This window comes from Macaca mulatta, chromosome 14 (assembly GCF_049350105.2).
Source record: "Macaca mulatta isolate MMU2019108-1 chromosome 14, T2T-MMU8v2.0, whole genome shotgun sequence".
NCBI lineage: Eukaryota > Metazoa > Chordata > Mammalia > Primates > Cercopithecidae > Macaca > Macaca mulatta.
In genome coordinates, this window is record NC_133419.1 from 52,547,716 (window position 1) to 52,574,114 (window position 26,399).

At 43.1% G+C, this 26,399-nt stretch overlaps 1 protein-coding gene and 1 non-coding gene across 2 annotated transcripts in view; one reads left to right on the forward strand and one right to left on the reverse strand.

Moving 5' to 3' along the window:
* TEAD1 (TEA domain transcription factor 1) overlaps positions 1-26,399 on the reverse strand; it is a 271,809-nt gene that overhangs the window by 33,975 nt on the left and 211,435 nt on the right. The window contains 1 exon segment of the mRNA NM_001435829.1: positions 8,432-8,605. Coding sequence (NP_001422758.1) covers positions 8,432-8,605 — 174 coding nt within the window.
* LOC114672536 (small Cajal body-specific RNA 16) lies at positions 4,879-5,050 on the forward strand. Its single transcript, XR_003722942.1, has one exon.

Consider the following 26,399-nt stretch of genomic DNA (forward strand, 5'->3'; position numbering starts at 1 on the left):
ATGTGTAATTTTCTGAGATGGTTTAATTAGGGATTTAAATTTAAGCTAAAATTGAACTGCTATGGTCCTATAAAGTGCAAATAACTCAACTAAGGTGTCCATGGAATGGCAAGATGTCTTCTACGCTGGCCAGGGTCAGGTGATAATAACCAATCACAACCTATTCCTCTGCCTAGGGGTGGAGAAGATGCTTTTTTTGTTTATTTGTTTAATTCTACTTCAATTTCTGGGATACACGTGCAGAATGTGCTGGTTTGTTACATAGGAATACGTGTGCCATGGTGGTTTGTGGCACCTACTGACCTGTCCGCTAAGTTCCCTCCGCTCACCCACTACCCCGCAATAGGCCCTGGTGTGTGTTGTTCCCCTCCCTGTGTCCCCATGTTCTCACTGTTCAACTCCCACTTATGAGTGAGAACATGTCACCGGTGTTTGGTTTTCTGTTCCTGTATTAGTTTGCTGAGGATGATGGCTTCCAGCTTCATCCATGTCCCTGCAAAGGACATGATCTCATTCCTCCCTATGGCTGCATAGTATTCAATAATAGACTGGATATAAAGAAAATGTGGCAAAGCACTTTGGACATCAACTGACAGAAGCATCCCAACTTTAGAACTGTTGAAATGGGAACAAGTCCATGTCTTAGAATTGAAGAAATACGGTGCTTCAACCTTAATAGTAATAATTGCTTCTACAGAGGATGAGGAAGAATCAAAGACTTTTGAATAAGAAGAAAAAATGAAAGCAGATGTAGAGGAACTCAAATAACAAGTGACAATAGAAGATTGCTTTTTGTTTTGTTTTAAATTCCGCCAGGCAAGGCTGATGAAGATGCCTGGTCTACTCATGCATGGCCTGAGAGAGTAACTGCTACAACTATTTTAGAAAGCAACATGGTTATTTACACACATAACCATGTGTGTAAATCACACCACTGCACTTCAGCCTGGGCAGCAGCACAACACTGTCTCAAAAAAAAAAAAAGATAATTTGAAGTATAATGACATATGGCTAACATGATATTTCATAAAGAATAAAAGTGGAGTGTCAGATTGCACATATTCCTTGATCAAAACTACATAAACACGCATCACATTAGGTTATATTCATGATGCATTTAGGACTGAATTAAAAATTATATATTCCCAACTGTCTAGAATGTTATACCTTCATAATCATAATATAAAAACAATGCTGCTTTCTCCTTCTAATGGTAGTTGCAGGATCTCACTGACTTGTCTAGTAAGACTTAGACTTGAACTTGAATTTCCTGGTAATGGTAGTTGATTCACCTTACGTTTTGTATTCTTTTACGTGACGGTCAGTCAGGTGCGGCCACAGGACAAAGGAGGAGTTCAGGAAAAAAATTTACTACACTCAAAGGTCCCCAAGACAGGAAACATGGCAGGCTATGAAGGGCCACATGGAAAGATACTGGGGTGGTCAGGAGGCAGAAAACAAGGGGCTAGCTTAGACCAGAGCCTTTCCTGAGCTTTCCATGGACATGGCAGGGGAAACAGAGTGACCAATTAAGGACTGACTAGTTTGAATAACTCCAGCTGGCTCTAAGCTGCAGAGGTGGTCCCTAGCTGTCTGGTACCATTCCAGGGAATGATTAGGGCAGAGGAACACTGCATCTTGGGGTTGGACCAGATAGAGGAGGTCTGGTTCTGGACTGGTTCATGTGCATTTGAAAAGCAGGCTCCTGGACTATCCTGTTGGACAGAATCATTTTCCTACTCTAAGAAGTGGCTAGACCCAGAAAGGCCAGTCTTTTCCCAGCAAGAAAGGCTTTTTTAAAAAAATCAGAACATAGTAATATACAGAATACGTATATGAAAATACACCTTAGCTCCCATGTAAACATACACCAGAGCATCCCATAATGACAGGACTTCAGACAGAAACTACCAAGGCTGCTATCCTTCAGCAATTACCATTGGCTTCCATTTAAGTGAAGCTGTGTTGGGATGGTTTCTAGTGACAGAACTGTGCTCCCTGAAGAGGCCATACGCAGGTTTACAGAAAGAGCATGGATTCTGGACTCTAGCAGATCTGGCATTTACTAGCAATACGATGTCACAGAAGTCACTTTGCCTTTGTATGATTCGGTTTCTTCATGTGTAAAGTGGGACTCATCACATGTTCTCATAAGGATTAAATAATATCAAGTATGTGCTTAGCCCTGGCACAGTGCTTGGCTTAAAGAAGGTACCAGTTAAGCGTCAGGTTCAGGTACTGCTGAAAAAGAGAGGCACCTCTTCCCTTCCCTTCCATTCCTGCAAAATCACCTTTTCTCTCTTTGTAATTAAGTATGTTGTAGAATTAAAACACGTAGGAGTAAATAAAAAGAAGGCAAAAGAAATAGAAAGAAATGAATAAGAAGCTGTCATGAAAAGGAAAACATAATAAAACTAGAAAAGGCAAACTGCAGAGTCTGTAACACTCAGTAAAAAGAATCCCATTACTCTCTTGACTGAAAAATTGTTAAAACACCGACTATTCCCTACTGCTGCCACAACTAAATTCTGATTCCTTCTCTTTCCAAATTTTTCTACCCACCTATCTTTCCATTACCAGTGAAGACTCAGCTGCAACACACCTCAATGCACCTGAAACATACGTTACACACATCCTGTCTCAGTGCCTTTGCTTACCAGCCCATCTAAGATGTCCCCTGTAATCTGTACCCCAATACTCGCAGACATAATGGCTGAAGGAGAGGCACCCCTAAGATCTTACTGGTGAGAATATAAAATGGTACAACCACATAAAAAAGAAGTTTAGCAGTATCTTAAAATGTTAAACATAGAGTCACCATAGGACCCAGCAATTCCACTCCTAGGTAGCTCCCCAAGAAAGATGAAACAGTATATCCACACAGAATTGTCTACAAAGACTCCATAGCAATTACTCATAATAGCCTGAAGTGGAAATGATCCACATGCCTATCAACCAGTGAATGAACAAAGCAAAATGTGGTATATACATCTGATGGGACACTAATTCTACAATAAAAAGGATGCACCTCAAACACAACACAAGTAAAATGAGCCAGCTGCGAAAGATAATACACTGAATGATTTCATTCATATGAAATGTCTAGAAAAGACAAACCGATCTAGACAGAAAGTGGATCCATAGTTACCTGGGGCTGGGGGTGGAAATAAGAACTGACTACAAATGGGCACAGGAGATCCTTGTGGGGTGACAGACAAATTCCAACACTGGATTTTAGTATGATTACACAACTCTGTAAATTTTTCTAAAAATCACTAAATTGTACTTTCTCTTTTTTTTTTTTTCTTTTTCTTTTCTTTTTTTTTTTTTTTGAGAACGTGTCTCACTCTGTCGCCCAGGCTGGAGTGCAATGGCGCGATCTTGGCTCACTGCAAGCTCCGCCTCCCAGGTTCACACCATTCTCTTGCCTCAGCCTCCCGAGTAGCTGGGACTACAGGCGCCCGCCGCCACACCCAGCGAATTTTTTGTATTTTTAGTAGAGATAGGGTTTAACCATGTTAGCCAGGATGGTCTTGATCTCCTGACCTCATGATCTGCCTGCCTCGGCCTCCCAAAGTGCTGGGATTACAGGTGTGAGCCACCGTGCCCAGCCTAAACTGTACATTTAACATGAGTGATTTTTATAGTATGTAAATTATACCTCAATAAGGCTCTTAAAAAAGATCTTAACAGATAAACAGCCATTCACAGGGGCTTTTAAGGGGTCCCACACCATGAAGGCATGGACAATGTAAAGCTTATATGGTAGAGGGGTGCTCATGCTGGCATCCTTGACTCTGTTATTCATTTATGCTTTGGGGCCTGGGATGCCAGTAGAGTCTTCCACCCTAAAATCAGTGGAGTGACTGCTACTTGGCTCATCGCCATCCCATTTGCCTCAAAGTGTCAACTGGCAGAGCTGAAGTGCCTGCATCTGGGGCTTAAGTGCAGGTACTTTAGGTAACACATAGTATTTTTCCATAGCAAACCCCTCACATGGTCTAGCCTGACCAAGCCCAGGTTGGACGTAGCAGACATTCTGAAAACCGAATTCAGGAACAACCAAATGAACAAGTAAGAGTCAGGCTGATACTGACAGCCTAGAGACTTTAGGCCATTTGAAAAAGAGAGAAAAAAAGGACTAGGTATAGAGCCTCTGTTGTAACAAAAATAAGCACATCTGCTAAGCATACTGCTAAAAGATATTTTGAAGGGGGTGTGAAACGTACTTCAGAAACACCCACTGGAAGCACCTACTGATATCCAATGATAGATATTCTAAATGAAATTCATTCTTACTGAGTCATTAGAGGAAGCCAATGACATTTCAAATTGCAAACCAAATTTAAATTGCCTTCCCTCCTTCATTTTACCATAGTTATGACTGAATTTCTTTATGAAGGTTAAGTGTTCCTAACAACTGTACTGAAGGAGTGATGTTTTCTATCACATTCATGGAAGTTCTCCACTTTAATTCTACAAATCTTAACAAACAAGTATCTGATCTCAGAGTAATTGTTTCTAAATTTGCACATCTCCCATCAGCTACCATACGCTAAACATCTGCAATCTAGACTTCATTATTTGAGGATTTATGACTGAAGGGCTCCACCATGGAAAATATTTATTAAAATCATCCACTGGGTAAAATAAGGGCAATTTTGGAGGCAAAACCAAAAAACACTTTCTAAGCACTCTCTATACTACTTTATATTCAAACAATATGCTAATTATCAGAAATCTTACTTAAAAACAGTTTAATTTGAAATTACTGAAAATGGTTTCTTTTCATAACATTCTATAATTTCTAATTAGCTTTCATTCACATGGATAAACAACCTCTTTTTATACCCTTTAAAATAGTGGCTCTCAAACTTTTTGATCACAGGACCCCCTTAAACTCATAAATAAATTATTGATGCACCAGACAGCCTGACCCTGACCCAAAGTAAATTCCCAGGAGTCGTCTTTCCTGGGTTTTGAATTTGCCGTAACAGGCGTAAACATTCTAGCAGCAGTTTGGTGATCATGTATGATACTGCAAACAGGACCAAAAAAATTATTGAGGACCTCAAAGACCTTTGCTTACTGTAGGTTACACCTATATTTTCTTTATTGGAAATTAAAACTGAGAAAATTTTAAAATATTACTTCATTTTAAGAAATAATAAGCTAACAGGCCGGCGCAGTTGCTCACACCTGTAATTCCCAGCACTTTGGGAGGCTGAGACAGGTGGGTCACCTGAGGTCAGGAGTTCGAGACCAGCCTCGCCAACATGTTGAAACCCCGTCTCTATGAAAAATACAAAAATTAGCTGGGCATGTAATCCCAGCTACTTGGGAGGCTGAGGCAAGAGAATCATTTGAACCCGGGAGGTGGAGGTTGCAGTGAGCTGAGATCGTGCCATCGCACTCCAGCCTAGGGGACAAGAGTGAGACTTCATCTCAAACAAAAAAAAGAAATAATAAGCTAATTACATGTTGATACACATTTTAAAAAAACATTTAACATGCCTGTATTTTTAAAAAATTAATGAGACAGGTAGTTCTGCTTTACATTATGTGACAGACTCCTCAGATAATAGTGGTCATTTTCCTTTGATACTACATCAAAAGTCAACAAGGAGTAGTAGTTTCTTAATAGTAGGCTGGAATGTGGAATCTGAAACCATCTCAATGAATTTTTCCAACTCTGTTACATTTAAATCCATTGCTCTAACACTGTATCAGATTACATTTGTCAATATCATGGTGGATCTTATCAGAAAAGTATTTAAATATTGAGAAGTTCACTAAGGTAGACACAAATTTCCCAATATTCTAATTTTCATTTGAAAGCCCAAATTTTATGCCAGGCGCGGTGGCTCAAGCCTGTAATCCCAGCACTTTGGGAGGCCAAGACGGGCGGATCACAAGGTCAGGAGATCGAGACCATCCTGGCTAACAGGGTGAAACCCCGTTTCTACTAAAAATTACAAAAAACTAGCCGGGTGAGGTGGCGGGCGCCTGTAGTCCCATCTACTCGGGAGGCTGAGGCAGGAGAATGGCGTAAACCCGGGAGGCGGAGCTCGCAGTGAGCTGAGATCCAGCCACTGCACTCCAGCCTGGGAGACAGAGCAAGACTCCGTCTCAAAAAAAAAAAAAAAAAAAAAAAGAAAGCCCAAATTTTATCTTTAGCAACAAATAATGTCATTTGTTTTCCTTGATGTGATAGACTCATGTGTTCATTTTCAATGTGTACTCTAGGTTGTAATAAAATTCATGAAGGACTTTTTTTTTCAACTGCATGAATTTTAGCAGCAGAGCCACTGCTCTGATTCATACTAAAGCAGTTCTATCCCACTGCTTTTGTATCATCAGTGTGAATATAAGCAGAATGCAAAAGGCAAATCATGTTTTGGTATTACAACAAAAATAGTTTTGACCTTGTCAACCCATTAAAATGATATCAAGGAACTCCCTAGGGGTTCACAGGCCACATTTTGAAAGCTACTCTGTTACCATATAACTGATCTCCAACCACCAGCCAAATTACTAGAAGGCAGCCACCAATTCAGAAAAGGAAAATGTGACTGTGATCGCTTTTTCAGGTTGTCCATGTGTATTACTGACCCAACATCCATTATTATAAGTAGAAGGCTACATCTACTATCCAAATTTATTTTTTTGGAACAGGGTCTTGCTCTGTTACTTACGCGGGAGTGCAGGGGCACAATCATAGCTCAGTGCAGCCTCGACTTCCTGGGCTCAAGCTTTCCTCCCACCTCAGCCTCCTGAGTAGCTCAGACTACAGGTGTGCACCACCACATCTGGCTAATTTTGTATTTTTCATAGACAGGGTTTTGCTATTTGGCGCAGGCTGGTCTCAAACTCCTGAGCTCATGTAATAACCCTGCCTCAGCCTCCCAAAGTGCTGGGATTACAGGCGTGAGCTACTGTGCCTGGCCTACTAACCAAATTTCAATATGGAAGCACAAAATGATAAAAGATACAAAACAAGCTAATTTAATATGCAAATTTCCTTCCAAGGAACCTAAAACATAAATTTTTCTTTAATTCATCCATTTGTTCTCACATCTGTTGGGCTTTTTTGTGTAGGGTTCTTGCTTGGTATAGAGATACGAAGAGGCTTAGGTTGACAGATCAAGGGATTAAGCAACAAGGAAAGAGAGCAGGGACACTGAAGTCACATAGATCTGATGTCAAGCTCCAGGTACCCAACCCACAAGCCTGTCTCTGGTGATCTGTGAGCCTTTTTTCCTAGGTGGAGCTGAGGCAAATTCCACCTAAACCTTGGAGGATGAAATGAAATGCACGTAAAGCATTCAGCACAGCTCCTAGCACAAAGCAAGCATATAAATGGAAGCCACTATATGAATAAGGCCCCCTGTGGCAGAGTCCAGAGGAAGGGGGACACATCCAAACAATCATGACACAGCGTGGGAAGTGATGACCAAATGCAATGGGAGTAGAAGAGAAATCAATGGTCTGCTTACATGGGGAAGGTTCTATTATAGTGGAGCTATTGTCTCACGGAAGAGAAGGAGCTGGCCCAGTGGTACAGGCAGAAAGGAGCAGAAAGTCCATCTAGACAAACAGAAGGCGGAGCATAGACTGGGCAGGTGGGGCAGCAGGGGTTTGGCAGGATACAAGAGGAAGCTACCCTGGAACCATGTCGCTAAGGGCCTTTAATGCCATGCTAAGGAGCACAAACATTTACAATAGTTTAAAAAAAAAATGTGTGTAAAGGCTGAGGAATCATAAACTCGCAGTGCTAGCAGGTTATCTGGTCTACTGGTGCGCCTAATGCCTCAGCACACACACATTATCCTTATGCCCATTCTGACCCATTAGCATTCCCCTGGCCCAAGCCTCACTAGTGCCGAAGGAGTGGCAAAGCTCCTCTCAGAGGCTCTGGAACATCAGCAAAGCTGCAGCAGCCAGGGGAATTTGCCCATCATTTTAAAGCACAAATAAAGTATACACTGGGCAAAGCAATTCTATTTCCTCTCTGATGCTTACAAAATCTTGAAGCGTGTAACTTTATCTTCATCCCAGCTCCGGGTCCTGCACACCAATGGAATTTATAGATTGCTCTGATTAATGGAGAAGAAACAGAAAGAGGGTACAGTGCCTCACATTTTCAATTATTACTCCAGCCATCTGTGAGTAAGTGAAGTCCAAAGAGGCTGCTTGTCCCTCCTGCCCTTTGGCAGGGACAGAGAATGTCACCCAGGTGTGCCATGTGGATGCACAAGGCCAGCATGAGGACCATTCACAGGTGTGAGTCCATGCTCCCGTGGCAATTGTGCAGAAGCACATGAAGGTGCACTCAGTGTAAATCCACAGCCAGCTGTGCTGCACTGTGCTCACTTAAGAGATGTGACCATTCAGACAAAAACCACGGAAATCACAGCAATGTCTTACTCACCCAGAATTTTACGAGGAAGAAGGCATTTTGAGGGCCCTTTCCAAACAGTTCCTTTAAGCCACCTTTCTTTTCAGGAAATTTGTCATAAATCTGACGAATGTCCACTGATTCAAGCAACGGGTCACTGTAAGAATGGTTGGCATGCCCAATGTGCACGAAGAGGTGTTTGTTGTACTGTAAGAAATCAAAAGAAACATTCCCATTACAAACTCTTTGATCAACCTGGGACTCATCCATCTTGAACTGGATAAAGAGCAGTAGTACCAAAATTCTGGAATTAGGCTTTTGAGCCTAGGATCAATGCTTCTGAAATGATGAGCATGTTTAGAAAAGCGATTATAGCTTAGGGTGGAGACAATCATTGTTTTTTACTGACAAGGACATGTATTTTCTGAAATACCTAAAAAAGGCTTTTTTTGCAGACACATTAATTACAACAGCTTAAGTTACCCAGCTATCAAACCAAGAAACAATTATATTACCCAATTTCACCTGACAAAACTGAAAATGACAGTGATACTCTTTGGAGTCCAATAAGAAATCTGTGTGCAGTTAGCTCATGTCATAACCCAGAATGCACTTCTTGTCTCAGCTCTCCTGGAACAGCGTGGATACAGTGATCTTAGCAATGGTACCCACTTCCTTCTTCCAGTAGGAGTAAGAGTGCTGAGCCTCTTTGTCACCAGTCCCCTTAGTAACCAATCCAAAACTTCTGCATAAGGACTGCTCAATATGTCACTGTCAGTGCAAAGTTAGGATTGGGGTATAGATCACAGAGAAAATCTACGAGGCCATACATGGCTGATGAAAAAGAACATAGGTCACTCATTCATGACAAAACAAACAAAAACCTCTAAACCACGTTAAGTCATTTCACTCACAAAGTGAACCCTTTTCTTCCCCTTGCTTTGGGATAAGACATGGTAACTGGACCACAAAGGAGTGTGTCCAAACCAATGGGTCTCAACCCAGGCTACATCAGAATAACCAAGGAGCATTTAAACATCACAAAGGCCTGAGCACAATCTAGATTAAACTGGAATGTCTGAGAATGAGGTCAAACATCAGTAATTTTTAAAGCTTCTTCAGCGAATTCCAATATACAGCCAAATTTGAGAACCACTGGTCTAGACGCTATACTCCAGAGACCCTTCAGGCATGCCTCTCCCACTGCATAGGCAGTAACACCAACATAATGTGACACAGACCAAGAAACCTGGGGATGCAAGGGCTCCATGGGCCTCAGAACCAAAGAGATTTCAATGAGAAACTCCATCTGCCTTCTTTATCTAGCAGTCCAAGTCCGCTCACATTCCAAATTAAACTGGCAATTCTCCAACTACTATACCGAGTACTAATCTATTCCACAGGAGGTCCCAAGTAACAGAAGGCTTGGGCAAAGCTGAGTATTATACATGGGTTAAGAATATACAGTCCCTGGAACCTAATCATCGGGGCCTGCTTTAAAAAAAACAACAAAACAAGATTGTGTGGTAGACTCATCCTGCTCAAGTACAAAACACTGTGCCTAAGGCAAATTAGCTATGATACTGGGCAAGTGCCTCTCAAGTCTCTAAAATGGGGACCGTGATAGCATTCACTTCACTGGATTGTTACAGGGTTTAAATAAGACACTCCACAGACTTCACCAGGGATCCTAGATCTAACAAGAATAAGCACTCAATAAAATCTAGCTATTATTGTTTTAATAAGACTTCTCCTCTTAGAGATTCAAAGTAAATATTAGAGTATTAAAAGCAGTGCCACTGACTGGGCGTGGTGGCTCATGCCTTTAATATCAGCACCTTGGAAGGCCAAGGAGGGAGAATCATTTGAGCTCAAGAGTTCGAGAACAGCCTGGACAACACAGTGAGACCTCAGCTCTACCAGAAAAAAAAAAAAAAAATTCACCAGGTGTGGCAGTGCATGCCTGTAGTCCCAGCTACTTGGAGGCTAAGGCAGGAGGATCACTTGAGCCTGGAAAATCAAAGGTGCAATGGAGCTATGATCATGCCACTGCACTTCAGCCTGGGCAACAGAGTAAGACCTTATCTCTTAAAAAGGCACTTCCATAAAAAAACATTTCTAAACATATAATCTAGAGTTTCTCAAACTCGGTCACAAAATCCTGTGAAATATATCCTGAAGGAGTACTGGTTTAAATCTATAACCTGCTACCCACATTTGGATCTCTGGCCACCATGCCAAAAGACAGGAGGCTGGACACTCCATCTGATGCCAGTGTTGCATATAGAGGCAGTGCAACTGGGGCCAGTATCTTTTGGAAGAGGACCAGGTCCCTCTCCTATTCAACATCAGAGTGGTATCTTTTCCAAAGCTTCAAAAATCCTAAAAGATATCAAGTGAAGTGAAAAAGAGGACCCTATCAAGCTCTGACATGGATGCAGCTGCATGGACTAGCTGCCTGGCATTAAGACAGAAGCTGGGAGATACTATAAAACAATAGTGTATGCCTGAGAAGTAAGAAAATATTTTTAAAAAGGTTAAAAGTAAAAGTGGGAAGAAATTATTTTTAAACAGGTTAAAAGTAAAAGCTACTATGTTAGGGAAGTGAGACTTGGGGGTGGGAAGAGGTGAGATTATAAGGGTAGGAGGGAATATCTTTGAGCTTTTTATACATTTTCTCAAATGTTGCCACATCACTTTTTCCAATTATAAACAACAGCTCATGGAAATGTATGCGGCACAGTCATAGCTGCTAAGAAACTTCTGGTCTTTCCAGTCTCAGTGGGCAAAAGTGAAAAAAGAAAAAAAAAAAACACACAGGCAAAGGTGTGGGCATAGACACTGGTATAAAGGCAATCAGAAACACAAAGTGGAACGTGGAGTACACAGCAAAAGGCACTGTTTCTTTATTACCTAGACAACTGGCTATGTATCCATCCATCCAACCCTGATTTATAACTTCTGCTTACAGCTAGCTCTCAGACCTCCCCAGTTCTGGAAGGCACCGTTTCTGTCTATTCTAGTGCCTTCTGCAGGGAGTGAATTTACGGGAGGCATGAGACACAAGCCTTGGGGACCCACTGAGCTGAATCTGAGTCTCCCTTCAGGCTCCTCACTCCTAGCTGTTCTGCCTCACTAGCTGCCCCAGGCCAAGTCAGAGCTGGGATAAAGTTGAGAAGCTGGGAAACTTGAAGTCTTTGCGCTTAACATCAAAATGTCCCTTGCACTGCACTGCACTGCTGGAAATGGGGACCATGGCCCTGACATCCACAGGTCAAGAAGGTGAATGGGGGTAAAATCTACCACATACTGATGGGGACCATGAAGGTGCACCTGAAAAGCAAGATGCTGAGTGTAAAGCACAAAAGCCTTGGAGCCAGACACAAACCTGAAACCTCAGACTTCTCATCTGTGCAATGGGGACATAATAGCTGAAAGTGCTCGGCATAGGACCTGGCATATAAGAAATGTTTGACAGGGGCTGGGATTGGTGGCTCACACCTCTAATCCCAGAACTTGGGAGGCCGAGGAAGGTGGATCACTTGAGGTCAGGAGTTCGAGACCAGCCTGGCCAACATGGAGAAACCTCGTCTCTACTAAAAATACAAAAATTAGCTGAGTGTGGTGGCACGCACCTGTAATCCCAGCTACTTGGGAGGCTGAGGCAGGAGAATTGCTTGAACCCAGGAGGCAGAGACTGCAGTGAGCCAAGATCACACCACTACACTCCAGCCTGAGCATAAGAGAGAGACTCCATCTCAAAACAAAATAAAACAAAAAAAAGAAGCGTTCATGTTCAATAAATTATAGCTAAAATGACCATTGTTATAGTTTATTATCATGTGAGATTCACTAGATCCTGAGGTAGAAGCAAAAGAACTTTCCTGCTTTTGCTATCCCTCCTGCCTAGTAAAAAAAAAAAAAAAAAGAAAGAAACACAAATAAGCCAAGAGCTGGGAACAAGCAGTGAAGCCAAGTGACTGTTCAAATCCCTGATCATGGCCGCCTCATAACCAGCTGCTCAGGGTGTGGGCCTCTCACCTGTGCCTGAAGGAAGGCAGAGAACTTGTGTCCACTGGGCACTGTGAGCAATGGTGTTGCTTATAGATGTGATCTCAGGTAATCTTTGCCTCATGATGCTGCTGGAGGTGGATTTAATTTAAATCATTTCACAGACAAGGAAATAGAAGCTTAGAGATGAACTGACTTGCCTGAGGTCATACATCCAGGAATAGTCCTGGAGTTAATAAAACTTGGATCTGTCAACACCACAGCCCTTGCGTTTGCTGCAAACATCAATCACACTGTCCCCCAGAAGAAAATGTCTAAGCCTTTCCAACACCATTAAACCAACGTTTTTTGAAAGTTGATTTGGGAAAGGAACAACAACAAAAAAACTAAACCATGTTTTAAAGCTTCTATGAAGTTAAATTGGAATTATGGACAAACATGATTCACAAACGCATCAGACAGAGTCCACAAAGGTTTCTATTTTGACGAATTTACCTCTGTGTTCAAGGCTGAAATGAACAGAGAAGGGCAGGCTGTCTTTGCCAAAGGAAATTGGGCACTGTCTCTACAAGGCTGGTGACTTGAAACCAAACTCTGACCATTGGCATCTGAGTGGCTTCACTGCTGCCAAGAGGTGGTGACTCTGTTTCTAAGAATACAAAGTACTACAGAAGGTGCCCTGGAGACCACAGCATTGAAACAAACAGACCACCCTCTCTACTTCATTCAACCTGGGTAGGTCAGGAATCCTTCTGTCCCCAAATCCAGAAGGCTGAAAGGAAGATATCTATATGTTGGGTTCAAGTTTTAATGAAATTAACCTAAAAATCATTTGGTGAGGCTCTATTTCCAGTCTTGCCAGTTGTCCTTATAAGGGAAGTGTGCTAAGGTGGATTATTTATTTGCTTCCCTCCTTCCCAAATAAATCCCATTTCTTCTCCAGCAATGGTGGTTTCCCCAAAAGTGAAGGTGGCACATAAAACAAAAAAGGGCAATTCTGTTCTATAGGGCACAAAACAAACACTCATAAAAGAAAACAGGCATTTGGAAGCAAGATATGAGCAGAAAAAAGGTGAATGTCAATGACTCACATATACAAGGCCCAAGACTAGATTTCCTCAATATCCAAAGCAGAGGCTAATTTTGACTTCTTCTCCAAAAGAGTCCCCTAGTCACTCAGTAGAGGCACAACTGATAATCAACATCTCGAGGTCAACGATGGAAAAGGTACTCACTCTGCCTGTTTCTTCTACAGATTTTAGTAGAATGAACCAGCACACCTATCATCCATCATATATGCCAGGCACTGTGCTAGGCACCAGGCATCCATGAGCTAACAACGAAGTGCTCATCTTCGTAGAACCTAGAGTGATTGTACAGAGCAAGCTTATTGCCTCTAAGAATTGTATCTTTCCCAAATAAATATATGTTCTCATAAATTCCTACAGAGAAGATGGGGATAATAAATACAGTCAATACCACTTCTACATATCACATTAACTAAATCAGCATTTATCTGCTCTTTTTATACGAATGACCTTATTCTCCAACATTAAACATACAGTATTGTTCATTAGCAAGGAGAAAACATATGGAAATCACCTAGAAAACATGAATAAAGTTTCACAAGTCCAAGGCAAAAACCGTAATGAACACCAAGTTACCCACTGTACACGAAAGCAGAACACTCTTTCAGATATTTAAGGTATCAGAAAACTGACCTTCCTTGCAACTTGTTCCCAGGGAGCTAGAGAAGGATATGTTCTACAAAATGAGGGAATAAATTTTAAAAAGAGATGGGGCCTAACATAGAAGAAAGGTGAAGAAACCAGCCAGGTCAGCAACCAGTCCAGAGTGGATCCATGCAGCTGAGAACTCCTGGCAGGATGTCACCAAGAGAATAGACCTGATTTATATCTCACCATCTGGAGAAGAACATAAGAGTTCTCCTGGAAACTTTGAGGATGAATTGGTGTAGGTATGTAAAACTGAACAATTTTTTTAAAAGACAACCATATACCCCAGGAAAAAAAAAAAAAAGTTTTACAATTAAGAAAATGGTTCCAATATATAACATTAACCACGCTGTGTGCAAAATTTATATGGGTTTGTAAAATTAACTGAATGTTAATTTTTTTTAACGTGATATAAGTACATAAGGGGACTGAAAGGAAGATGGGTGGGGGGGCATATACTAAATTTGGAGAACTAAATCGTAGTCTTCTATGTTAAGAAGTCAATAGATGAGGCCTAAAATCAATGGAATAAGATATACAATATAAGCATGTTATTTAGAAAGGTGGAGGTAAATATATTAATACAAAGACATGGCTGAAAAAGCTGCAAACAATGGTCCCCAAAAAGTAGAACTGGGAGGGGAGGAGTCATGAAGCAGCAGAATACTGCTTTTCCTATGGGCCACATGCACTTCAATTTGGCTTACACAATTATTTTATTAAATAAACCACCAATCAAAAACTATCTTGAAAGATTATGGAGTTTTTCTGAGGAAGGGAAAGAACCGTAAAAGGAAGCAAAAAACACTACTTCAGGATGTTTATTCTGTGTTGGCCACAAGTTCCTTGGGCTCTAAAGGAGCTCGGGTCAGCCTGCAAAGCTTTCCTACAGCTCAAATGCTCAGGACAGCTGGACAGGAGCTGGGATGCTTATCTGCTGGTAGGGTCCACCAAAAGGACAGATGTTGCACCAGTAAAACCCTACATGGATCAAGGATGCCATGCGGTACCTGATGCCATCTGAATATGTGGATTTCTATTTTGACTTGGAGAAATGTCCATTTTCTCTTTCTATTGCCATCATCCCTCCAGTTACTCTTCATAGCAGTTGCAAACAAAAATAAAGGTGAATGCAACCCTCGAAACTCAACCATTCACTTGCAAAGGGCTTCTGAGATACCCTGGGGGTTTAATAAAGGACTTCGTCTTCCTTCAAAGCTGCTCTATGACGTCACTTTGTTTTCTGGTCCTTGCTGTTCTTTGCTGCTTAGTGAGCCTGCAGTGAGGAGTGATGAGCACCTGGACTGTGGAGTCAGGAGGGATCTGGGTTTGAATTCAAACAGTGGCACCACTTCCCAACTGAGTCATCCAGGGCAAGTGATTATAGCCCTCTCTGCTGCAGTTTCCACATCCATAGTGGAAATACGTATACTTAGTAGAAATATAATGCAGGAATAATAATAGTACCTACTGTATCAGAGTGTCAAGAATATTAAATGAGATAATGCAAGGAACACATAACACCATACATAGCACATAATTTGTTGTTGTTACTTTCTGGAAGAATCATGATGTTTCTTTACTTTGGACGAAATAATGTGAAATTAATACTGTCCCTCTGATAACAAAAAAACTGGACATATTAAAACTTAAAGCAGAAATGAAGAGAGGGAAAGTTTCAGACACATTAAGGCGATTCCTACTGTTCTGATGTTACCATCGGTGCTAGGGTGAAGGGTAGCGGCAGTGCAGGGAAGTCTTGTGGGGTCTGGCCCCCGCATTTCCCTCAGGCACACAGTACCCTTTCCAGATACCTGCTTCCTACCTTCCTCTAAGGCATGCAAAGTCTGTTCCCAAAAGTGGCGTGGGGGCAGCCTAGGAGGTTGCCCATCACTGTAGATGAAACAAATCACAACGTACAACTTCCAACAGTGGTCACTGGGGCTTTTTTCTCTTTTTAAAAGGACTGCCAATACATTCTAGCGATCTCTGATGAAGGCAGTTCAATCTTTGTGGAAAAGGAAGAAAAAGCCCTACACTACAAACCTGCTAGTTCTCAGCATCCGCGAGGTGCCCTCAGACACACTGGGCCCTGCACTGCACCGTCCAACCTGAAGATGGCAGTCTTTTCCTAAACTTGTTCCAAAAATTCTAAGTATTTAAAGAACGTAGTGAAACCTTGAAAAATGACTGCTGTCAAATAATACCAAGAGAAAAATTATAATCCACTTAGGAATTTAAAGAAATCAAGACAAATAACTCATGTCAAGGGATGCTAATGTACAAGCTGGAACAGAACAAGGACAAATCGCCTACATTTACTTCTTGTCACGGTCCTGCCGGGAATGTCTGTACAGCTACCCCCAAGGCAGGCTGGGCAGCCTGCGGTGGCCCCTGGGGGGATAAGGAACGGCTGCGGAGCCAAGCCAAGAAAGGTTCCCGCACATTCAGCCCAGGAGCTTGCCTATCTGTGCTCAAGGTTCCTGCCCAGGAGAAAGTGATTCTGAAGTGAGTTCTCTCCTCAGCTCACTGTTCAGGGCACCAGCCCTGTTCTGGCCACCTGGCCCTGACATGCCACTTCATCCTATGCCCCTCGCTCTTTCCAGAGAGAAACATGAGAAACAAGCAACAAGTGAATCTCTCCTTCCAGGATCTCACACCAAGATGCATCCTTCCCACCTCCCACTCCCAGCACCATCTCCACAGAGGGGCTACTGCTTCCTTAGACAAGAGTATGTCTTCCCCACAGAAGTGCAGCTGAAAGGCCCACCAGCTGAGTGAGCAACCAGGAAGGCAGGTGCATGGGGTGCCGACCTGCCAAAGAAAGCAGAGGGGGCCTGGCTGGGGCCTCTGCAAAATGTCTATAGAACCCGGATTTTCAGATGCTTTCAGTGGCCTCCTTCCCAAAGGGTAATGAAGAAAGAGAGGGAGTGGCCAGAGCATCTCAGAAACACTGTGTACAAAGCACCAGCAGACAGGCTGCCGCCACAAGAGGGTGTGCCCTGGGCCTGGAGGGGCTCACAGGTGGCTCGGCAAGGGCTCAGGTTTGTGAGGGGCACCGGGGAGCTCCACACTGAGCCATCGTCCCCTTCCCCGGGAGACACTCCATCTCCTATGTCCTACTGGAAAACCAGGCTTAGAAAAACATGAGAAAAACCTGAGATAAATTCAAGGACTGAGCACAGCCAACTGTCAGACCAGCTGCAGCCTTCCTCCCCAAACCTGGAAGGACAAATGTACTTTCCAATCACTTATTCCAAAGCATGAGATGGGCACATTAATGACACCTGGGTTAGAATATCTAGGCTCTGCTATTTTTGAGCTGAGTGGCTTGAGGCAAGTTGCTTAACCTTTCTGGGCCTTGGCTTCCTCATCTGAGCAGTGATGAACCCTAGCCTGTATCCAAGATCAAATGAAACAGTCAATGTGAAAGTTCTGCCCAGGCCACACAGAGTCGCATAGATGCTGGTGACCTGGCTTACTGGCATGAGATCACTTCCAAGCCCTGAACTACGGGAGAGAAGGAGCCTCTTTTCTGAAGGACCAGAAACCAGATTTGTTCAAACAGCCGTTCTCCACACCAAGATGGAGCAACTGCCTCGGCAGCCACTATAAAACTAGGAAGCTTCTCCAGGGACACCGGTGCCCTTCTCCGTCCTGCCCAGGATAAAGGCAAGAACCCTCCTGGCAACCGGAAATTGAAACCTTGCTGCTGCTTCTTTTTTATTTATTTATATTTTAGAGACAGAGTCTCTTCTGTCACCCACGCTGGAGTGCAATGGCACGATCTCAGCTCACTGCAACCTCTTCCTCCCACGTTCAAGCGAATCTCCCACCTCAGCCTCTGCCATCATGCCCAGCTAAGTTTTGTATTTCTGTAGAAGCGGGGGGTTTCACCATGTTGGCCAGGCTGGTCTTGAACTCCTGACCTCAGGTGACCCACACACCTTGGCCTCCCAAAGTGCTGGGATTACAGGCAAGAACCACCGAGCCCAGCCAAAACCTTGTTTCTTATCTTGTGTCTCCAACCTAACCCCCATGCACAGTCATCCCCTCTTCTTTCTTCCACAGGCCTCATCAATGTCATATGTCTTTAGAGCTGTCCTGATCACATTTTCCAAACCAAGACAGGATCTGTGTTCTGACAAAGGAATTTTAGTTATCTGTGAATTTAGGCCATTGAAAGAAGTATACAAATGTGAAATTAAATCATCCTTGGGCTCACATTTGACCAACTGCCTTTAGGAAAAAGAATCATGTTATCTGCAGGATATATCTGCAGACCTTCCATGCGGGCTCCACCACAGGCCTGCCAGTCCCCCAGAGGGGAGATCTTGGGCTCCCTCTGACTATGAAGACTGCTAACTCCCACCTCCACATCCAGGAGGTCCAGCCCCTTAGAAATAAAGGTAAGGGCCAGGACACCAGGCAGCAACACTCACTTCCTTCTGGCTGAGGGGGCTGCCATCACTAAGCCCAGTGCCCCTTCAGGAACTCTCTCCTCTCCTGGAGCCCAAATGAAATGTCCATCTGTGGATGGAGAACCATCCCTGCCCTTCCCATTTTCCGTTTTCCAGATAATGGGGTGTCACTTTCTCATACACTGTGAAATTCAGACAAAGTTCAAATAGTCAACCCTGCCATCTATTAGCCAGGTCCCAGGTGAAGTTACTTAAACTCTCTGAGCTTTCCTGTCTCCAATACATATTTCAACAAGCTTATTTTGAGAATGAAAGGCAAAAGCGTTATTACCAAGTCAGTTCTTAGCAGTCCTGCTTCCTACTCTGTTGCAGGACTCTTGAAATTATATCGGCATCCTTGGTCTCAAACACCCAGTCATTACCATTTATCCTCCTCTTCTCACAGCTCATTAATCCACAAGGCTTTTTAATTTTATCTCCGTAACATCTCTCCCCTCTGCCATTTCCTCAGCCACGGTCCCTGCCCTGGTTTGGTCCTCATCAGCCACCAGCTGGCCAACAGTACAGTTTCCTCCAGCCCTGGCTCTCTCCTGAAGCACAAATCAGATCACATCCTCGCTTTAAAAAGCAGGGTGAGGTAGGAGAATACATATTCATCTTAGACTGTATGTGCATTAAAATCTACAAAGCCTCATAAGAGAATAGTAACAGTGGCTATCTACTTAAGGGTAGGATAGGAATGAGAAGGAAGAGACGTCTCCCTTCCATTCTCTTATGCTTGGAGATTTTTTGACCACATAAATTTACTACCTCTATGAAAAGTTTAATTGATTTTAAAAATTAACTGAGGCCGTGCATGGTGGTTCACACCTGTAATCCCAGCACTTTGGGAGGCTGAGGCAGGCAAATCACTTGAGGTCAGGAGTTTGAGACCAGTCTGGACAATATGACAAAACCTTGTCTCTACTAAAAGTTCAAAAATTAGCCAGGCATGGTGCCTCACGCCTGTAATCCCAGCTACTTGGGAGGCTGAGGCAGGGGAATTGCTTGAACCCGAGAGGTGGAGGTTGCAGTGAGTCATGGTTGCGCCACTGCACTCCAGCCTGGGTGACAGAGCAAGACTCCTTCTCAAAAGTAATTGAAAAATATTGACTCCTGTTAGAATTTCAGTAGAGTCCAAAGCACCTAGTGAGCACATTCTCGCAAGCTTGATCCCTGTCCAGATCTCTGGCTCAATTTCCTTTCACATTACTGTAAGACATTCAGGTTCAGAAGCATTTGTGGAGTGCTCAGTATGTTCAGAGATATTACTAAATGTAATTATCACAGTGAGCGTGGCAGCGATCCTGTTATGTCCACTTAAGACAGACTGGAAACTGAGGCTGAGCTGTGAGGTAATTTGCCCCAAATCTCAAACAGCTGCTAAGAATTCTAGTATCAGTCACCTCTTTGCTGCAACTAGAGCATGATGAAAGATAGGCTCTAAAGCAGCGGTCCCCAGCCTTTTTGGCACCAGAGACTGGTTTTGTGGAAGACAATTTTCTATGGGTTGGAAAAGGAACTCAGAGGAAACCCAGAGTAACCATCTACCCAGTGTGGAAGGCCCTCAGAGGTCTGGCCTTGCTTGGGGAGCTCCTACTTTACAGACAGCTATTTTTAACTTTCGAACTTTGTCTTTATTTCTTCAAAAGTACAGTGATGTGGTTAAGAATACAGAGTGGTGGTAAACCTTGGCACAGTCACTGTTCTTGGAGATAGATCTTGATAACTTTATTTAGCGTTTCTGAGCTACGGTTCCTTTATGTATAGACTGGACATAATGCTCAGCATACTAAAACAGAGCTCATAAATGCTGGTGATCATTATTGACATAATATATAAATAAGTTTCTTGGTTGGGTATGGTGGCTCACACCTGTAATCCCAGCACTTTGGGAGGCTGACGTGGGTGGATCGCTTGAGCCCAGGAGTTCAAGACCAGCTTGGGCAACATGGTAAAACCCCATCTCTACTAAAAATACAGAAATCAGCTGGGCGTGGTGGCGCATGCCTATAGTCCCAGCTACTTGGGAGGCTGAGATGGGACGATCCCTTGAGCCTGGGAGGTCGAGGCTGCAGTCAGCTGTGATTGTGCCACTACATTCAAGCCTGAGCAATGCAGTGAGACCCTGTCTCAATTAAAACAATAAAAATAAAAATAAATCAGTTTCATATGTTGAGCGAATGTGTGCCTTCCCTGATTGGGTTTGTTCCTGTACTGTGTCACGGAACTTCTCTTCTGCAAGGCAGTGAGTGCTTCCTCAAAATCGAAAGAGAACAATCTCTTTGCCTCGTTCTCCACCCCCAACTCTTCCCTCCTCTGGTTGTGTAACTCCGCCTAAGTAAATCCCTTCTGTGCTCCCTTCCTGGCTCCTGCTCACTGTGGCATCCAGACCAAAACAGACAGGAGACACATAGCCTGGTGCCCGGGCAGTTTGAGCAGGCAGGGCTTTGCCAGCTGCTGCCCTGTGGAGGGCTGGAGGAACCCACCGTGCCCCAGAATTGAGGTGGAGGAATCACTCCAGGCTTTATCAGGAAAACCACTCCCTATGTACTTTCAGGATTTAGCTGACAGCTCAGCCAGGCCAGGTTTTCATCTACCTAACTTGGCCTCCAGAAACTGGACCCTGATTTCAGGGAGGCCCCTTTTAAATAGCCCACCCTGGGTGGAGGATATCACACTTAACACTTGAGGTCCTTTGATATGCAACACTGAAATCATGTAGAAAGTGTATTTCCAACTCAAATAGTCTCTGTTTTTTACACTCTGCCTTCCTTTCTTCACCCTCTGCTGTTTTTCTCTTAGCTTCTAGTAGAGCCAAAGGTAACAGAGGGACTGATTCGCTGGTTCTCCTCCAACATAAACCACCACCAACTTGGGGAAGCTGCTGTCTGGTTTACACACAACACGGAGCCAGCAGGGGGCGATCATCCCCCTAATTATTCTCCCATTGGCTCCTTATAGCCCTGGACTACAAAAACAGACTACTCATCAGATACAAATGGACCGTACAGCCTTTTGGTCACAATCTCAGGATGTGGAGACCTGGATCTAAATCCTATTTCCCATGTCAGTTGACTGTCTAACACTGGGCAAGCTACTTCATAAGGATTACATAAGATAATGCATAGTGTTGGCACACAGAAAATATTTAGTAAATGTTGGCCATCACTATTGCTAGGAGTGGAGGGGTTGTGAAGAAGTCTTCAGTGTTGGCAAGGGTGACATATGTGGTGAGCCAACAAGTAAATTTCAGAAAACGCTGGTTCTAAGGCCACTTCAGACTAAAGAGGAGACAAACTAAGGTTCTTCTCTTGGCTTTGCTGGTACCAAAGTGTGCAACCATGTCTTTTTTTGAGACGGAGTTTCACTCTTGTCACCCAGGCTGGAGTGCAGTGGCGCAATCTCAGCTCACTGCAACCTCCGCCTTTTGAGTTCAAGCGATTCTCCTGCCTCAGACTCCCGAGTAGCTGGGATTATAGGTACCCTCCACCATGCCCAGCCAATTTTTGTATTTTTAGTAGAGATAGGGTTTCACCATGTTGGCCAGGCTGGTCTTAAACTTCTGACCTCAAGTGATCCACCCACCTTGGCCTCCCAAAGTGCTGGGATTACAGGCATAAGCCATCGCACCCGGCCAGGAATCATGTCTTATCTTCTCTTAAGAGATGGTACAGGCAGGCTGGGGTGCAAAGCTGGCTATTATAAGGCAGCATCTCTCTAAGCCTCTTCCATAGAAAGGAATAGAATAACCTACCTCACAGAGCTCAGTAAACATGAAAGAAGTCACTAATGACAAATAGCATGGAACCTGGCTACATAGTTTCTTTTTTTGCCAGCAATACCTATCAGTTCTCTTCTCTACTAAAAATACTTTATAACCCCTTGGGTCTAATGAGCCTAAGCCATTACATGGAAGTAGGGGGAAACCTATGTACATGTCTGTCTGTAACAAAGATCTAGAGAATCCAAATGCAAAGTTTAACTTGTTTAGGGCCCTTTAATTATTGGTCACTTTGTTTGCTTCCTTATCAAATTAATGTGGTTAATGTTGGATGTTAAATTTTAAGTACTGTATGCCCAAATTTGTTAAAATGTATCAGCTGAGTTTATTTTAGATGGCCTTAATGTTTCTGTTGTTGGAGTAAAAATATAGCAAAATTAAAGTCTGAGAAGTCACAAAAACTCTAAGAGCCAAAGAAACTATCTACATGATACAAATTTTTCAGCGTAACCTTAGCCCTGAAGTACCATTATACCTTGATTGTAATAGCACCTTGTGTTTGTCCAACAAAGCACACAGTATTTAACTTGAGAGGCTGGTACTTAAGATACTGTCAAATGCTTTAAATAATTTTATTAATTCTCCATCATTTCAACTGGTCAGCCACCACTTTTTCCCTCTAGCACAAGAACCAACCTTCGGGCCCTCACATGTCCACTAAAATCAAATATAGATACTATTCACAATCTGCCACATTCATTTGCACACATTAAATCACTTGTGTTCAACTGCAGAATGAGTGTTTGTAACATGGGAATATCAGAAGCAACACCAACAATAGCGACTGAGGTTAGGCAAAATAATTTCACAGCAGTGATAGAGCTCTGGTTGGTAATGTCTAATGCACATCACTTAGTACATAATACAAGCCAGAAACATCAACATATCTATTGGGGGAATTATTTTCTGAAATTATACACTTTTAATCCAAAAAGCAAGTAACTTTCAATTGTGAAGAAGGCTGGGGCATGGCAGTGCATAACTGTAGTCCCAGCTACTCGGGAGCCTGAGGCATGAGGATCACTTCAGCCCAGGAGTTTAGGCCAGCCTGGGGAACACAGTAAGACCCTATCTCAAAAAAAAAAAAAAAAAAATCAGTTGTGACAAAGGACCATTATTCCACATAAGCAGTTAGCATCCCCTGACATACTGAGTATTTATTTGCTTGGGTAGTTCTTGTGTTCTCCACCCAAGTGTGGGCTCCATGAGAAAAAGAACTTTGTTTTGTTCACTACCGAATTTCTAACACCTGAAACAGTGGCTGGCATGCAGTTGGTGCTCAAAAAGTACTTGTTAAATAAATTCTAATTTCTCTCAGTCCCCAATTCATATCCCCTAAAATATAACTATCTTTCTCAAAGGGCCCAAGGGTGTTACACCAGGCCTGCCTTCATTTCAGGGCCTTTTAAGTCACGTGTTGGAGTCTATATAAGTCAAGCTTTTTTATTCAACAGCAGGCCAGATCCAGTTTACCCATTCAGATTATTATGTGTATTCTGAATGTACCTAAAACACTTATCTCTGACCTCTACTCTAGTGACTTAGTGGGTCCTGACTTTCCTACAATAGTCACCGATTTAATATACTGCCACATACACTTCAGCTTCATCACCTCTGGAATATTCTGCTCCCTTATTCTCTCCCTGTCCAATCCTCCATCTCTCAGCTTAAGGGCTACTTCCACAAGGAAGCTTGCCCTGTTTCCTGTTACTTACAGCGTTCAGTATTCTTCCTTCCTAGAAGTCACAGCACGTTGCAATGATCTCTCAGATAATCATCTGTTTCGTGTCTGTCTCCCCTACTAGGCATTCTACTCCCCAGGGGCTGAGGCTGTGGCTGTCTGGGTAGCAATGAGCCCCTCTCCTGTGCAGCTTCTTGCACATGAATGTTTGTAGAATGGTCTGAATGATTCAAAATATTTAGCCCAACAAATACAACAAAAAAAGGCAATCAAGCCTTCTGGGCCCTAAGAGGTCCATAACTGGAGAGTACAGTTAACAATGAGGGAGCTACTACAATATTTTAATTTCTTTTAAAAAGAGAGAATTTTTATAAATGATTCCACAGTATTTTAACCAGGGAAGCAAAAATCACGTGGGGACTTTTGCCTTCCAGTGCCTTGGAGCTGTTTCCTAAAAAAAAAAAAAAAAAAAACGGTCATATGCAAAGAGAAATTTGCTCACACAGGAGATATTCAGACTGAAAAGACAATTCAAGAGACCCTCAAAATTGGGAGGTGGTCTTTTACGATAGTGAAAAGGGGGCATTGAAATGCAAGATTTGGGCTCCTGGTACCCTCTGTTTACTGACTAGATATCTTGAGTAAGTCATTTAGTATGTCTGGGCCTCAGTTTCTTTATCCATAAAATGGGGAAACAGAACCTATCACAGGAAAAACAGAACCTATCTGATGGGATACTATGAGGACGGAATGAAATACTCAACCACAAAGTACTCCGTAAACAACAAAGTGTCATGGAAACATGAGTTACAAGAGGCAGAAGCAGTATCTGGGCCAAAGCCCAGCCTTCAACCAAAGAACTAAGTCAGCTTCCCAGAAAGAACCAGCAGTACAGAGTAACGCAGGGCATCTTTCAGTCTGTCTTAATGCCTTCCACTTAGATGGATGGAACCCTCACCATCACTCTTCCTGTTAGCCACTCAGCTGCTTGGAAGGAGTCATCCAATTGGCCTTCACTTCTCCTTCCTGGTCCCAATAGCCCCATTTGCTTGTAACTGTCCTGATGGGCCCAATTTACATTCCTTCCCTCATTTTTTCCCCCTAATTTGGAAGCAGCTCTATTTTTCCACCAGCTCCCAAAGTTCACAATTTGTGGACAAAGACATCAGTGGGCCACATATGGGTTCTCCACTCTGGTGATGGCTGGTCAAGCCCCTCTGCCCCACGGGAGGCCTTTCCTCAAGCTGAAGTGCACACACTCCCGTGAGAGGTCACCTCCAGTTGTTCAGCATCTCAGTTATCTACCACAGGCTCTTAACTCATTCCTGACACTTTCTCCCGATAATAGAAATGACAGTAAGGCAGGCAACACACAGAGAGCCTGGGACTTAAGAGATGGGAAGGATGGGGTGAGATAGAGAATGTGGTGAGAGTTGGTGAGGATCTCAGAGACAAACTAAGGATTGGGCTCACCCACACACAGATGCAATGCTCATACTCACAGCCAAGGAGTGGGTGTGAAGAAAGGGTACGGGGCTTGTTGGGTGGGGAAGAAGGGAGGATCACATATGTATGGGAAATGCCTGGCTGAGAAACAATGGGACGATGGGTACAAGATAGGGGTGGGGGAGGTAGGAAAGAAGAAAGTGACAAATAGAGTCCAGATGCCAATGTTACTGGTATTTATGATATTATAATGTGCTGCACTCTATGGCAAACTGTTAAAGTGCCATTTTGTTACTTCTTCTTTTTTTTATTTTTTTGAGATGGAGTCTCGCTCTGTTGCCAGGCTGGAGTGCAGTGGCGCGATCTTGGCTCACCACAACCTCCGCCTCCTGGGTTCAACCAATTATCCTGCCTCGGCCTCCCGAGTAGCTGGGACTACATGAGCATGGCCATGTATTTTTAGTAGAGACGGGGTTTCACCATTTTGGTCAAGATGGTCTTGATCTCCTGACCTTGTGATCCGCCCGCCTCAGCCTCCCAAAGTGCTGGCCACTTAGAGAACAACTTGCTATCTTGAGAAAACAGAGTTGGAAAGAGAGTATGGAATAACAGCTAAATGTTTAGGCTTTAGAGTTTTCAGGACCTGAGCTTGAATCTCTAATCCATCAGAGATTAACTGTGTGACTTTGGGAAAGTTATACTGTTTCCTTATTTGTCAGTCAGTACCTAGCTTCCTAGGGTTTTTATGAGGATGAATTGTGATCACATATCTAAATAAACTGTGTGACTTTGGGAAAGTTACACTGTTTCCTTATCTGTCAGTCAGTATCTAGCTTCCTAGGGTTTTTATGAGGATGAATTGTGATCATATATCTAAATAACT